Source organism: Acanthaster planci, linkage group LG02, assembly GCF_054643075.1.
Source record: "Acanthaster planci isolate LZ-2023a linkage group LG02, COTS_SCS, whole genome shotgun sequence".
Taxonomy (NCBI): domain Eukaryota; kingdom Metazoa; phylum Echinodermata; class Asteroidea; order Valvatida; family Acanthasteridae; genus Acanthaster; species Acanthaster planci.
The window spans coordinates 32,811,336-32,826,888 of record NC_141778.1 but is presented as its reverse complement, the minus strand read 5'-3'; the positions used below and the strand labels follow the sequence as shown (position 1 = coordinate 32,826,888).

At 40.4% G+C, this 15,553-nt stretch overlaps 1 protein-coding gene across 10 annotated transcripts in view; it reads right to left on the bottom strand.

Annotated features, from left to right (window-relative positions):
• Positions 1 to 15,553, bottom strand: part of wdr19 (WD repeat domain 19) — a 35,531-nt gene that overhangs the window by 9,559 nt on the left and 10,419 nt on the right. For 4 of the 10 annotated variants that reach the window (XR_015424324.1, XM_087132943.1, XM_087132944.1 and 1 more), the window contains exons 8-22: positions 15,194 to 15,437; positions 14,240 to 14,260; positions 13,306 to 13,420; positions 12,035 to 12,076; positions 9,318 to 9,424; positions 8,809 to 8,928; positions 8,368 to 8,517; positions 6,278 to 6,425; positions 5,770 to 5,936; positions 4,860 to 4,995; positions 4,051 to 4,112; positions 3,546 to 3,656; positions 3,129 to 3,238; positions 1,684 to 1,741; positions 1,111 to 1,340 (exon numbers count right to left, since the gene is read on the bottom strand). Coding sequence is in view for 9 of the 10 variants with exons in the window: in XM_087132943.1 (XP_086989069.1) it covers positions 1,111 to 1,340; positions 1,684 to 1,741; positions 3,129 to 3,238; positions 3,546 to 3,656; positions 4,051 to 4,112; positions 4,860 to 4,995; positions 5,770 to 5,936; positions 6,278 to 6,425; positions 8,368 to 8,517; positions 8,809 to 8,928; positions 9,318 to 9,424; positions 12,035 to 12,076; positions 13,306 to 13,420; positions 14,240 to 14,260; positions 15,194 to 15,437 (1,821 nt within the window). In the remaining variant the exon portion in view is untranslated. The remainder of the gene's footprint in view (positions 1 to 1,110; positions 1,341 to 1,683; positions 1,742 to 3,128; positions 3,239 to 3,545; positions 3,657 to 4,050; positions 4,113 to 4,859; positions 4,996 to 5,769; positions 5,937 to 6,277; positions 6,426 to 8,367; positions 8,518 to 8,808; positions 8,929 to 9,317; positions 9,425 to 12,034; positions 12,077 to 13,305; positions 13,421 to 14,239; positions 14,261 to 15,193; positions 15,438 to 15,553) is intronic. The other 6 variants (XM_087132947.1, XM_087132948.1, XM_087132945.1 and 3 more) reach the window with 3 other exon arrangements.

The following is a 15,553-nucleotide window of genomic DNA, read 5'->3' as shown; positions in this document are numbered from 1 at the left end:
CTACACGACAATGTTCATTAGCTTTTACAACTTAGACAGCTATGCTTGAATGCCCTTGGAGTATCAAAAGTCACTTTGAGATTTGCAACAAGACTGGTTTTGAACAGATACGTGTACACTACACATGGGGAGATAGGCAAGGCAGCAAGTGTGTTGATTATAGCCCCCTCTATAGAGTACCGAAGTGAATACGTCATGCACACAATTAGTGTGTAAAAGACATTAGCGCAAGAACCAGCGCGTGAACCAACACGGGTGCGTACTCCATTCGTTTGCACTGCACTTTCAGGTTCACAGTGACGTCACACTTCGGTACTCTATTAGTCTGAGAAAGGATCAGGCTAGACAGACAGGTGCAGGGAACAAAAGAAAATCCAGTTTTGGAGCAAAACTGAGCCTTGTATGATACATGGAGTGAAAAGCTGCACAGGAGCACATTTGATTACTTCCCCAGCACTTGTTTTAAGCACGACTGTATCCGATTTGACACTCCGTGAGTTTTCACACTTACTTTGGGCCTGGCTCAAGTAACCAACCTGCCAAGCCATGTTACCTGGCAAGGTATCTCACAATGCAATACAAACACTGGAAAGTTCTTGCCATTACAAATAGTTAAGAAAACTGTTGCAGGTAGGGGCAAAATGCCTGAAGACAAGTAAAGTATGTGAAATAAAGGTAAGATGCATGTATGTGGATGTCCGTTGGTTCTGACAGTTTGAATTCATATTACCAATTACACTTTAGCATGACCTTATGACCCAGTTGAGCACCTTGAGCAGCTAGAGATCTCTCGCTTATTACCACTCATCCCACATGCTCACCTAATGACATCATGGGTAAGTGCAACAGAGGAAATCAAACGTGCTGTTAAAAAGGTCAGGGACAATATCCACCTGGCTGCCAAATACTAAACTTGCTAAGCACTTGAAAGTTCTGCTTGGAAAAAGTTACCAACCAAAACAATACTCCTTGTGTGCTGTCTGTGACTGGTACCCCACTGGCTTTTGTTTGAGAGTCATCTCGCTAAGCAGCAATTCGGCAATGTTAGTCAAACCTAGAAGGTAGTTTCTTTTTGAAAACATGTAATGACTATGTCTGCTTATGACCTACCAGTTTTTGCTGCGTATGTAAACCGAGGCAGCCTTGTCGTAGTACTGTCCCTTCTCATACAGCAGCGCCGACTCTGAGTACTGCTTCATGTTCTCCAGGATGGCAGCGCAGTCACGCTTCAGCGTGCGGCTGGGCATCTTGGTTGCCATGCTAACGCCCCGCCTTATGTCACCCACTCGCAGGGACATGCGAGCCACGCCCGCTGCACACGCCTCATCATGCTCTCGTTGCTGGATGATGAGGAATTTGAAATCAAAGGAAAAACATGAGAGTTTCATTTCCACTTATCACATAAAGTGTCATCAAGAATTGTTGAGGAACGGAAAATTTGGAGGAAGTGCAGATGAAGAAAAACGTTTCTATAAATATTCCGGTTTTAAGAGTATGAATTTTTTTCTTGCTATTCTTTATTCAGAGATACCTGCAGGTGTTAGTAAAAAAAAACTTGGCTTTCATTCTTCCATTTACTCATGCTGACACAAGGTATAGCCAAACCGTGAACAGTGTCTGTTTTAAACTTACACGACTAATCATTACAAACTGGTTGGCCAGAAAATATATCTTCAATCTTACCTCCTTGTCCCTGGTGACACCCTTTTCATAGTGCGCAAGGGCATTTCCATAATCCCCACTGAAACATAGAACACAACCAAATTTATAAAGAACTTTGAAATCAGATTTACAATAATAGAAGGCCTTTTAACACAAGACAAATTTCAGGGTTGACGCAGGGCTGACACAGGGTTGAGGCAGGCTTAAAAACTGGTGAATGTTCACCCTTGAAACTGTTCAACCTCGTGTCAACCCAACGTAGGTGCCAAGGTTCAGTTTGGACACAGTTCAGAAATTTTTGCCGAACTTCGGTTCGGTTCAGGTTGAGACACGCAGACACATATACACTGCACATGGAGACATCGAAGAGCACACTACGACCGTGCCGTATAGTACTTCTGTGTGTAAACAACATTTATACAAGCAATAAATCTCCTCTCCATCCCCATCCATGAGACTTCGAAGTGAACACAACTTTTTTTCTTAACTGTTTCCCCCAAGTTTGTTTAGGAATTAAAATTCCATGGAAAAATGCTGTCGGAGGTGTGACAGTTTCCAACCGTGTTTTGCCGACCCAAAGCGGTGTGTTTGGACCACGCTTGACTCAACAAAACAATCATGCTACGATCGTTTCGTAGGATATGTGAAAACTGAAAGAAAAACAGCATGCTCAAATGGGAGTTTCCTCCTTTACAGGATACAAGATCAAATTAGATTTGGAGCCAACTGTGTTTTGGTTATTTTCGCAAAACAGATTCAACTGCCAAACCATGGCTTTTGATGTATTAGAAGAACTTTGGTATCAAGTCAGCATTGGCAAACATAATATTAAATCTGAATGTGCATAAGCACAATTAGGTGTAGTGAGAATTTCGAATTATTGTGCAGCAGAAATGCCGTATGTTGCATGTTCTTGGTTAATTATTAGCAAATTCTCACCACCGGGTTTTTACAACCATCGCGTGATGCGGGGTCATCGTAAGTTAACTGTACATGTATGTATATTAACCTGTTCAGTACATTTATAGTACGTGTGTACACACAAATGTGCCGAGCAGCAGTGTGGCAGAACTCGTTATCCATTTTCCTTGTGTTTGCTTTTTTATCATGTTTTCGTGGAATATTCGACAATTTTTGGTTCGGTTCAGCAGTTTGGCTGCAGCACTACCTGCATCAAGCACAAGATTGACTTCAACCCTGCTCGAATTCAACCCTGCTCTGGACCAGAGTTGAGATTTTTGCAATCCAGGTAAAAAATCTTTCATGCTTATTCAACTTACCCCAATAAGCTCACTTTGCACAAAACAAGTGTGAATCAATGCCAAACACAGGGTTGAAAAATCAAATTTACAAGGCAAAGCCGTCATGGGTTCACCCAGGGTAAAGTTCAACCTGAATTGGGAGGCTGCAGTGTGAAACCGCCATCATAAATTTGTGATCCAAGTTCAACAAACCGGTCTACTCACGTGAACTCCAGCTGCTGAGCATATTCCTTAGAGATGTATGGTATCTGGGCTGGTGACAACGTCTTGGCCAGCTTGAGAGCCTGATCCCAATGGAGAAGATCTCGCCTCATCTGGAAATCAATCAAAATAACCTAGCCTTACAGAGATCTCAAGAGAAAACGCGCAAAGAAATATGTACAAAACAAACCCAAGTTTGTTTTTTGATTATTAACTGAATATCACAACTTGAATATTCGAAGTTGGTAAGAAATACAAACTCTGTTGGTAAATTATAAGGAAACACATATTTGATAAACTCCTTTTGGCAAATCAAAGTTGTTTTTGCAGGCAACAATTTACAACACCACATTACGGTTGGCTATCAACTGATAACCAGGAACTCCCCCCGTCCCTCACAAGAGTGCGATTCGAGCAAACCTCTAGAGCAGTGATGGGACGGCTGGATGCCAGGAACAGATCCTGAGCCAAGTTGAAGTCTCCCTGGAACATGGCCAGGTGGCCCGACAGGAGATTGCGGTCATCGATGCCCTGTAACGAGTAGACACAGAAATGAGCAATACCCTCACATAAGCATTGGTAATGTAAGGAAGTTTTACACTGCTTTGCTGCCAGATTGAGAAACCCACATTATCAGCAAAAAAAAAAATCCAAATTAAAATACCAAAAACAACAAAAGTCTTTCCATCTGAGAACAATATCACAGCCACCAGTGATCAGAACCAACTAATGTAGGAATAATTTCAACTAATACAAATCAGGAGCTCTGCAGCCCGTAATTTACCTATTTAAATAGGGGATGAAAGACGCTGCGACTGAAATAAACTAATTCTGTAAAAACAAACTAACTTTACATTGATTGCCACTGGAATGATTTACTTTAAAAGAAAACTAAGCTCTTGAAGGATTCCATTTTCATGCTCACCATGATTTTCTGCAGTGACAACACCATACCTGCCTCTCCAATGTTACAGTAGACCCGAACAGCTGTTAAGATTAGAATCAACTTTGAAATCAGCCATACAAAACAAGTGTTGTAGTCGAGACCATTGCAAGACCTGACACAGACTAAGACCAGACACCAAAACCATTCATCCTGTCACAAGTAACAGGGTGAACAATGACAAAGGAATACTGTTGTTGCAGTTCATTTGAATAGCTTGTGACTTGACTTCAGACTGGAGGTCTCGTGTTGGTCTTGTGATGGTCTGAAGAGGTCTCAACTGCAAGACTGTACAAAACTCTGTTGATTTCTCATATTTTGTTTCTGGCAAAAATCCTGTTTCAAAGTTTTAGCTGCAACTTAGAATATGGTGTCACAAAAAAGTTCCAATGACGGCCTATGCCCTTGCATCAATGTATATTCATAAACTCTGTATTCTCAGTGTTGGTCCAAAACCTTTCAAAACACTTTAAAAGTTTACATGGGTGGGACTCGAACCCACGACCTCCTGCATAGTAATGCAGATGTCTTAACACTTGACTACCAAGCTTGCCAGGACAGGATGGCCAGCTCAAGTCAAATGTAGCAGCAGGTACCAAAGATGCCATTTACTTCCAAAGATCACACTTTGCATCACAGAGATGTTCACTTTTAATGCCAGATTTTGCCCTTGAATCCATCCACTTGGTTACTTTTACATTTCCAACGGCAGGACGAAAGCCAAAATGGCCGGGGAAAAGAAACTGAAAGCCACGACATATTAAGGACACAGCTTGACAAGGTGGACTTACCAAACTCTAATTCCAAGTGCATTACAGCTGCCTTGGCCAGTTCTCTCCACAAGTCCTTGTTGTTGGCTAACTGGCACAACATCCAGGCCTCTTTGAAGCGTTTCAACTTGATGCATTTCTCTATCGCTTCCTTCAACTGCAGTAAGGCAAAATGTTTGCCACACATTTTGATGACTGGTTCTACTGATAAGGAATACCTAGACAACTCAAACCACTTCAGTCCTTGGACAATGACCCTGGATGTAGAAGCAATCGTTTCCATACTGAGATTAAGAATTTCTGAAAAGATATCTGCAATCGACCGTGACTGTTTTGCAAATGACTGGGGATTTTTGAAGGCTTCATAGGGCACTACGATATACGTTAGCCAAGGACAACTGCAATGAATATATGCTGTCATTTGCACACTCTACACACTATGGATACAATGCAATGTGCAAATATGGTTACCTCGAACCTTGGCTTCAAAATAATTTGGAAAAAAATGCAGGATAAGCAAGGCTTACATTGGGTGTCATACGGTAGAAAAAAAACTGTGGGGGGGGGTCAGGCATTGCGATCAAAGTTAATATCAAAGACTATATAGAGCCATGTAGCGGTGCAGGACTGAGAACTTCACCATGAATGCGTGTAAAATGTTGTAATCGCCTGGGTGCCATTCGAACAAGCAATAAGCCTGCACAGTGCATGTTAATGCATAGCACCACACCAGGCACGCACACCTGGTGAGCCTCTGCATTGACGTTCCCTGCACTTTGCTTGCTTGAATGGCACCCATGGTGATTACACCTTTTAGGTGGAGTCCTCCATCTTGGCCGCTAAGCGGCGCTTTAGGATCTTTGGTTAATACTTTCATTGCATGGATAATTTACAGGGTGCACCGAATGTTTAGATGATGAAAGTTGCTTACATCATCTGGCTTGAGGTCATGCGGTCTCTCCAGGAAGTTGTGGGAGCTGAGCTGCACCAATGCCGTCTTGCCACTCTGTGTCTGACATGTCATCTCGCCGTTGTACAGCATCAAGGGCTGCTGGGCAAATGGTAGCTTGGTGGTTCCAGCGAGGGTTACCGCTGGGCCTGACAAACACAGTGTGGTTGGTTAATTGGGATGGGTGATGACTGTATGTTATCATTTATATCTGCAAAGTAGAATCGCTTCACTTGAGGTTATACTGGAGACATCAAGTGAGAGATCTTGGCCATGATGTTGGGATAATTCTTGAAGCCCACGTCAGACTTAAAGTCGAACTTTAAGCTTAACAGAGATCTTGGAGCTTTATATTTTGAGATAAATACTTGACAGCAATGGCTTTTCCTCCAATCAGTTGATGTAAACCACCTGTCAAAACGCCCGAAGAAACTGATGAATTACCATCACAATCACTCAAGTCTTAAATACCTTTGATAGTTCCACCCACCTCTCACTGTTTCCCTGGAATACAGGTAGGTGTACAGCTTGTCTTCATCGTACGCTACAAAGACCCCCTTGTCGTAGGGCCAGTTCTCCCACAGGACGCCCTTCACTGTAGGTGAGAAGTCAGGGATCTCCAAGATCTGGTCGTTGACCTACAGCACAGGTAAATGTTGCAATCACGATTGACATTTTACTTTGATATGATAAATTTATTGTCCCCATTCTGAAAGTTGTTTTACACTGGAGTAAGAGTAGGCCCCAATAATCACAATTATTATTACAAACAACTAAATATTACATCTGAACAATCTATTACAACAGACGTTTGTAATGAAATTCTCTTATAAACAACAACCACAGTCAATAAACAATACAAAGTAAACAATGGAAATGGCATTTGGGTAATTCCAGATATTAGTAGTCCATTTTTTCATGTCCCTGTCACATCTGACATATGATTTTGTAAGTTCAGAACACATTTCTAATTTCTAAGAGTGATGAATTAATGCAAATTACCTGCCAAACAAATAGTAATAACTGGAAATCAATTCTGGTGATATTTCCATGTCAAATAATAGGGCTTATTCAATTCGAATAGTTCACTATTCGAATATTCGACCTTATATTTGATCAAATATCAGAATATTCAGTCGTACTGACCGGCAGAGTATTGATGAACAAACCATATACAAAATCAGTTGCAATAACATTCACAATTGTACATTATAGTCAATATAATAGCTTCTCACATCTAGGAGTATCTTCAGCCACGAGTTAGCAAGATTTAGGAGATGAACAATACTTTTTGCCCTTTTGTAAATTTCTGTTCCTTTAAAATTGTTAAATGAATTTACTTTTTGAATCATTGTAAGATTTCTGTCACTTTTCATTTGAATCTGCTTGAAACAAGCCTCCGTATGCGATTTTTCTCATTTAAAAAAAAAAGAAAATTTTCCCTTCCTTTTCATGAATTTTGCATTTGAATATTCAAATTCGAAAAATAATATTCAAATATTCGATAATCGATCAAATATTTGGTTATTTGGATATTCAGTACAGCCCTATGAAATGACAAAGGTCAGATGTAAAAGGGACACAAAAATGCCACACTTTTGGACCCCTAATTTCTGGAATCACCCATTTAGTAGTGGAATCTGCTACAAATGGTAAGTAGTGAAGTCTACTGAAATCTACTCATTTGCATCTTTTGTTTCAATAAGGCCGACACATTATGTCCCTATCATCAAACTATCTGTGCTACTGACATTTTATCAAATCACCACACTGTTGAAGAAATGAATCGAATCTGGTACAAATGACTGTCTATAGCGAGCTTTGTTGCTGCAGGGAACACAAAGGTACGGTACCAGATCTGTTATAACTACAACAGATATGTACATATACATGTACACATAGGCTCCATGCTCAACAATCCACTCACCAGTTACCTGGCTGACTGCCTGATTTCAACCAACATAATTATTCCAAGTCTAAGACAATTAGTCAGGGATAGAAACCACTAGTGTGACCAGGGATAGTTTATCACCTCCCCTGATAAGAAGGTACTACAGAAATGAAGAACAGCATTTGTGCAACCAAAACAGTACAAATACTTACTAGTGACAAAGTTGCTGCTATGCAACACGGAAGCTTGTCATGCCTCTATCTTGCATAGTGTTTTTCCATTGGCCCAAAATAATCATGTGACAGGGTGACATCCAAGCAAGTCACACTCCTGTTAAACATTTCATCAGCCAGTGTAGCATGATATCGCACGCATGCACGCACGTGCCTCTACAGCGTACAGGATAATGCAGGGACTGCTAATAGCTAATGTTCAAGTATTCTTTTGTCAGCCTTAATTTCCCTCAGAAAAGCAAGTGAAAAACATCATAAAGACAGACAAATGATCAAACAAATGACCGCTGTGATGTGGGACATAACGTTTTGAACACCCTCGGGTACAAATAGAGTGCCAAGTGAAAACGTCGCATCCTACCTCACTGCAGTCAACAATTATTACATCTAACACTGAGGCCCTTGCATTCAGCTCTCTGTGTTTCCTCTCATCACCTGCCAACCCTCCAGACTTACCGGGTTGTAGACGAAGCCGTCGCTCTTGTCATCAATGAAAATCAGTCTGGTGCCGCTGGGGTCAGGGAACACCTTGCGGATCCCCACCTCGTGCCTGAATTCATTCACAAACTGCCAGTCCTCAAGGTAGAAAAACATCAGCTCCCCATTCTGCAAGGGAAATGCAGTGTCCAAATCAGAGTGGCACTTGGTTGTAACAACTGTCTCATGACTTGCAATTAACTCTGCAAATTCACCTACATAAAGGAAAGGATCAAAATAGCTCACATCGTTAGAAGTGCTCACCAGTGCCTACAGCTTTGCAATTCTACACACCTTGTTCCTTCCCACACTGGAACTCAGTGGTCTAGACAGAGGCAGGTTGCAGTTTGAAGCATGCAATCAGGGAGCGGCCTACAAAATCTCTCCACATCAAAAGGATGAAACGCTGTTTGTACTCACTGTGGTGCCATAGACGAGGAAGTCAGAGGTGAGGGCGTGGCAAGTGATGCCTCCCTGCCCATCCTCAGGAAACAATCTTGTCTCTCTCTCCTCATTGTCGCCTGATCCTTCTGTTTCAATCTGTTGGGTAATCAATTCACACACCTTTATCAAAGCGCATTTGGAAAGGTAAAATACAAACAAGCAGCTGAAAATACTTTGCTAACAATGACTCGAAATATGATGTACACGTCAAAAACATTCGAGGGCAGTACATTTCGATTCTGGCAGAATATCTCTCAAAGACAAAAATGACAAGGAGACAGAAACAGACAAGCACACGTTGAATCAGCCCAGTGCAAATAAAACCACAGATGCTACTTCAATGTCACATTAGTAGACTCATGAAACTGATCCTGGGTTCCCTGAATTTCTTCCGCCTCATCATTTAAATGTTATTCAGAGCATTTAAACAGAATTTCCTGATCTACACCTGCAACCTCTTCATTCCAGGTCTTGACCTCACTCACCAGATGTAACTGCACACTGTTTTCAAAGTAGACAGCGGCATAGTCTGCATTGAGACACATGCTGATGATGGTACCTAAGTACTCTCTATCCTTCAACTTCTCCGGCCCTGCAAACAGATTTTTTCCCCAAAAAATCACAGTTAGGAAAACAAAGGTTTCCAAATGGAACAATTCTCTGTGCAAAATAATTTGAAGTCTGCAATACTGATTCAAGACACTTTGCCTTTGGAAAAAAGACACAATTACGGGTAAAAACCTTAGTTGATTCTTGGCATGTATTCCTAGAAATGAGATAAGGTAACATAAGATAAGTTGAGATAAGATAAATGAACAGGAAACAAAAATTGAAGAATCAAAACAATGCAGTTAAACAAAAAACACAGGTACTAAACAAAGACGAACTGAATTTCCAAGAATCCAGTTAGCAGCAATGTTAGATTCATTTTCCCTGGCTTTTCCCAGGGATAGTTCCCACTGTCAAATAAACCAGATACATCTTCCCAGGAGACTCCAAGATGAAATAAACAGCATGAAGTCCCTTGAGAGCTTCTTGCTGACCATTGGCACAAGATTTGCCTTCATCCTGGATGATGAGCCAGGATTTATGGCCAGCTGTTTATCCGATATTTCTAGCATCAGTCTTGCAGCATCTTTCATGCTGGGAGTGACGTCAGATGTGGAAAACCAGAGAGGAGCCACTCTGTTTTAGTCATTCATATTTCACACACCAACCCATTCCAATAGAAAAGTTACAACTGCGACCCCCTAAGAATATTTGCTTCTTAACAATGCACCTGTTGTTACCATTTTCACGAAATTTCACGATTTTCCAAAAGAGACAAAAGTCACACGAATTTTAGAGCTGTCATGAACAGAAAAAAGTATTTGTTTACAAAATAAACAAATTAAACTGATTTCTGTTAACATTAGTTTGTAGTTTTGTGTCATTTAAGATCCCTTCTTTCAGCAAGTAGCATTGGAATACTAAATACTGGAGAAATAAACATTTGAGGAAGAGAACACCTTCAAATGTGATTTTGTCAAAAACTGGTTTTTTTACTCTGTGGCGACTTTTGTCTCTTCATGAAAACAGTGACGATGTGTACAAAGGTCACTCATTTGAAAGGTCAACTTTTGGAGAGGAGAGCACAAAATCAAATTACATCAGAATTTGGCATGCCACCTGTTATCAACACAGCATTAGTGCTCACCGACACAAACATGGATATTAAAACACTAGTATGCCATTATCAATCTTAGTGACAAACATCAATATTGATGTGGGGATCAAGTCTATGGGGAAACCACGTAGACCAAACCTATTCTTCCTGCAACGGATCTTACAAGTATAAATCACTAGCCTCTATAATTGTTGGTACACGTACATGTATGTTGTGACGGATTTTGCACGATTGTGATCCTTAATGGACCAGTATGAAAGCTGGAGGAGTTACCTGGCAACCACTGAGCAGTAAGATATCTCCTCATTATGTTTGCTCTTTGTTACTGCCAAATGTGGCCACTTGTGGCAAATTTGTAGAGGTCTGTGAACGCCGCAGGTGAACTTTGTGACCAAAATGCATCATATCCAACCATTCATCAATGCCTCGGACCATGACTGTGTACACGTAGGAAGCCATGATGAAGTGCCTATGTAGCTCTACAACCTCTTTGTGTGCATTGTGCAGCTGTGATAACTTAGTGCCTTTTTAATAATTGAACTGCCCTCCCGCTTAGCTATAAATGTATTGAGAGGGTCCACTCTGATGGATGGCTGTACGTCTTCGTTTATGTGTGACTTGTGCAGAAAGATTTCTTAATAGTGAGCAAGATCTGAAAATCCCCAGTGTCATTCGAACAGTAACACAATTTCACTTTTTTTCTTTATCTAAGTCATATAAACTGGCACAACAAAATTGTTAGCAAACATTAAACAACATATTTGGAAACTTGATGATAAAAAGGACCTCAAATGTTCAAGAGTGGGACGGGAAGATTAATGTTCAACAAGTATAAAATGGTTTCACAAGAAACTTCAATATCACAAAGTAAACAGTAGGGCTGAGTCAATTCAAATAATTCACTATTTGAATATTCGCCCTTCAATTCGATCAAATATCCGAATATTCAGTCGTACCAACCGGCAGATATTGACAAACGAACCATACACAAAATTAGTTGCAATGACACACAATTGTACATTATAATCACTATAATAGCTTCTCATGTCTAGAAGTATTTCCATCCACGATTTAGCAAGAATGTAGAGATGAACAATACTTCATGTCCTGTTGAAAATGTCTATTCCTTTTAAGTTATTTAATGAATAATTCATTTTTAGAATCGTTGTATTATTTCTGTTGCTTTTCATTTGAATCTGCTTGAAACTAGCCTCCATAATGCAATTTTTTTCATTTAAAACAAAAGAAAATTCTTCCTTCCTTTTCATGAATATTCAAATTCGGAAAAAATTGTTCCAGTATTTGATAATTGATCAAATATTCAGATATTCGACACAGCCCTAGTAAACAGCAAAATCTTGTCATAGAATTCAAAATGTGAAGTTGTATCTAATAAACTGTTAGTTATGAACACGAACGATTACTTGTGCCAACTTCATGCAAGAAAAATCAACCAATTTTAACCATTACTATGGAAATGCTTTTTGAGCAATTCACTCTCTGAATACTCAATTCAACCATTTTTGCCCGACTTACGTTCTTCATCTGATTCTTCCGATGGCTCGGATAACTCAGGTTCTAGGTCAAGAGTATGTACAGGGACTTGGGTTGAACTGCCTGTTGGGTTTGTCCCCGGGTTTAGGTGGGGTTAGGTGCAACTGAGTTAGGCTGGTTTGCAGATGGGGTTGAGGTTGGGATGATTAAGATTGGCATGGCAATAGGCTGGACAGAGATGAATTGTTACAAGCTGGGAGTGGGGTGGGGTTTGATCAAGTTGCAAGTACATTGGGTTGAGATTGGAATGAGTAAGATTGGAAAGGGGTGGGACAGATGGGGCTCGACAGGGCTGAGTTAGTCATAAGTTCCGAGTTGGATTGGGTTTGATTGGCTTACACTGGGTTGAGAGATTGGGTAAAGTCTGTTGGGTTCATCTCTGGGGGGGGTTGGGATGGGAAGGGTTAAGATTCTCTGAAAATTCACCAGAAAACAGTTACATTTTGCTGAATATTTTAACTCAAAGAAGTCTTTGCTTTCCCAACATATTCTGATAAGTCTTTCATAATCATAGACAGCACAATGCAGGGCTGGTAACAAAACCCAAGCTGCAGCACAGAGAGAAGCTGAATAAACACAAAGTCCTTTCAACCAAGACTTCATTTCCTACTGCTCACACTTGATTTAGTAACATGCCCTAATTATGTGCCATACAGGAACTTATATAATGAAGGTATGATTAAGCAAACACTGTGACTAGTCACCTGGAGTCTCTTGCTCATTTCCTCCATACACCTGCTTCACTATGAAAGGGAACTTGATAAAGTCAATCATATCATGGCGGGGCCTGGACATGGTTGGTACTAATGGATGGAAGCCTTGTACGTTTTAACTCCAAGGAAACCAAAGAATGGCTTGAATAATGTGCAGTATTATTTGATTTTCTGTCTAGTCTTTGTAGACACAGAAATGCATCAATTTCTACAACAGGTACTCTTACCTTCAATACGTAGGTTTTTGACAACACGCCTTTAATTTCCAGAGTGTTGTATTTTGGTGACATTAAAAATACCACAACATATGAATTCCGATACCTGTCCATAATACATTTTCTTAGCTTCACTCTACAGAATCTTACAGTGTAATGAAGAAGTCCTCTCTCAAAATGTCTGTAATTTCTATTCAGTTTTTGCAAATACACACACAATAGGGGTTTGCACTTCCAGTAACCATGCCAACAAAACTACCTCTTGATTGGAATAGGGGTGTTTAGTGCTTTTGCAAATTACTTCATATTATTATGCTGAGTGTACCTTTTTCTCCAAGTAGGTAGAACCAGGCCCTGTTGTTCATCCCCACTGCTAAATGGTAGGGTCCAAGAGCAACAAACGTAGGCTCAATTTCAATGTTGATGGGGATGGAGGGTTCCTGTTTGGAAGAATATTGGGCAATATTGAATTTTGTTGGTAAGAAATGCATCCCAAAGGGTAGTAAATAAAAAGGCTTTTAAATGTCAATCTGCCATTTCAAAGAACCACATGTCAGAGATTTGTGTGAAAAATGAAAGAATAGCAAAGTGGTACAGAACAGGCAGATTGAAATGGACAGATAATGTAGCGACGCGAAGATTGGAAGGAGAGTCTGGATGCTTTGTGTAGGTCACAGTGGTACAAATGCACAAAGCTGAAACTATGAAGACACTTATAGCAGGTCGTATCAGTACTTGGCATGAAAGTACACAAAAAAACGGCACTGCTGATCTCTGTATCCATTATCGTGGTGAATGAAAACCGTAAAAAAATGATACATTGTTTAAATTTACGGATACAGATATTGTTTCTCGTTAGACTGTGCTTCTCCGTGAACAATTTCAATCAGTAATTGTTGGACATGAGCATCGTGAAACTGAACTTACAAGCTGAGGAAGAGTGTTGAGAGTCTGTGAAGAATTTGATTTGACAATGTCGCAAGTGGACATGGCAAAAGACGTGGTACCGGAGGAACTGATCAAGCACAGCTCAGAAAGCATGCAAAACAGATGTATAAATGGCGACAGACAAGATGGGTGATACACTTTTCAGCATTGAGCTAGGAATGCATTCGTGAACAGACTTAACCACTACACAACAGACTGGCATAGGTTTCTACAGATCTAGCATTGGAAGTTGCCCACTGAGAGTGACATGTCTGTCCGAGTTGAAAGATGGAGAAGAAACATGAACACATGTTGATAAGTAGAAAACTTGCCTTCCGGCGACCAACTCGTCGCTACAGATTATAGATTTGTGCAAAGTATGGGGAAAAAAATTAATCATAAAATACTTGTTTATAAATTCCAATAATTACATGTCAAGAGCAACTACAAAAAACATGTGTAACACAGATTTGAAGTTAGTAATATTTGTCTCAGACAGAATGAAAACCGAAGTACAAATCTGATAAGAATGAAAAGTGACTTCAAGATCTGTGCAGTTATGATGCCTAACTAGCAGTTAGTTCTTGATGAAAAGTTATGACAATGTATTATGAAACCTCATACTGGCAACAAACAAAAACAGGACTCAAAATTTGCATATGAATCAAAGCACAAAATGATGTGCAACAAAATTTCAACCATGGTATTTTTCATTGAACACAACACAACGTTTCCGTTGTGACTAGAATTTGTGACTACATGTGCAACTCATACATTCAAGCAACGCGCTACATGTGACTTAAAGAAAAAACACTCTTGTCGTAATCATTCAAAGCAGGGAGGTCAAAGTTAGGGTCAACGATGAAAACATTGCAAGTAGTTGGTTATGAGTCAGTATGAGACTGCTGAGGGTTAATACTGAAAAAATGGTCCAAAAATCACGCTTCAATTTTCACTGAGGAATTTAAAAAGATGTGAAGGAAATAAAATCCATGCAACACACGCTGACTGTCTCACACCAGTATCAAGACCAATCCTATGAACCTATGAACTAGTCAGTCGGCAAGAAAACCAGTGCTTTTTTTTCCTGACGCTGATCTTTGCTGATATCCATAAGTAAAACAACGGGGGAGGTGGCAGGGCAGCAATTCAGTACTAAATTGGGAATTTTCAAAGGCAAGGACCACAGATGCAACACTAAGACAACTCATCCTTGTGCTGTGCTGATGATTTTTAAAAAGGCACCGATGATGTTCTTTGTCTTAATGGAAAGTGAGTCAGGGTACCTGCTCCACTTGGTTCACCACGGTGACCTCTAGCAGGGAGGTCAGAAAGGCCAGTCTGGTGCCTTGGGAGTCGCCCAAGACTGGTAGCTTGGTCAGGTAGACGTACAAGGAGCCTCGGGATGAACTGACTGCCATGAGTTGGCCGTCATCTGTCCAGCCGATCTGACCCAGACCTTTAGTCTCTTCGTCCAAGGTCACAATGGAGTACACCTCCTTCAAGTCCGACAGGTCGTGGATCTTGACACTGGAAGCAAGAAAAGAACAGACAATTACAAAGACTTTGACTTGAAAACCATTGAGGAATCTGGTTGTGGTGACATAATTTAAGTAACCCTTGCCTTAAAAGATTCCAAAAATTAA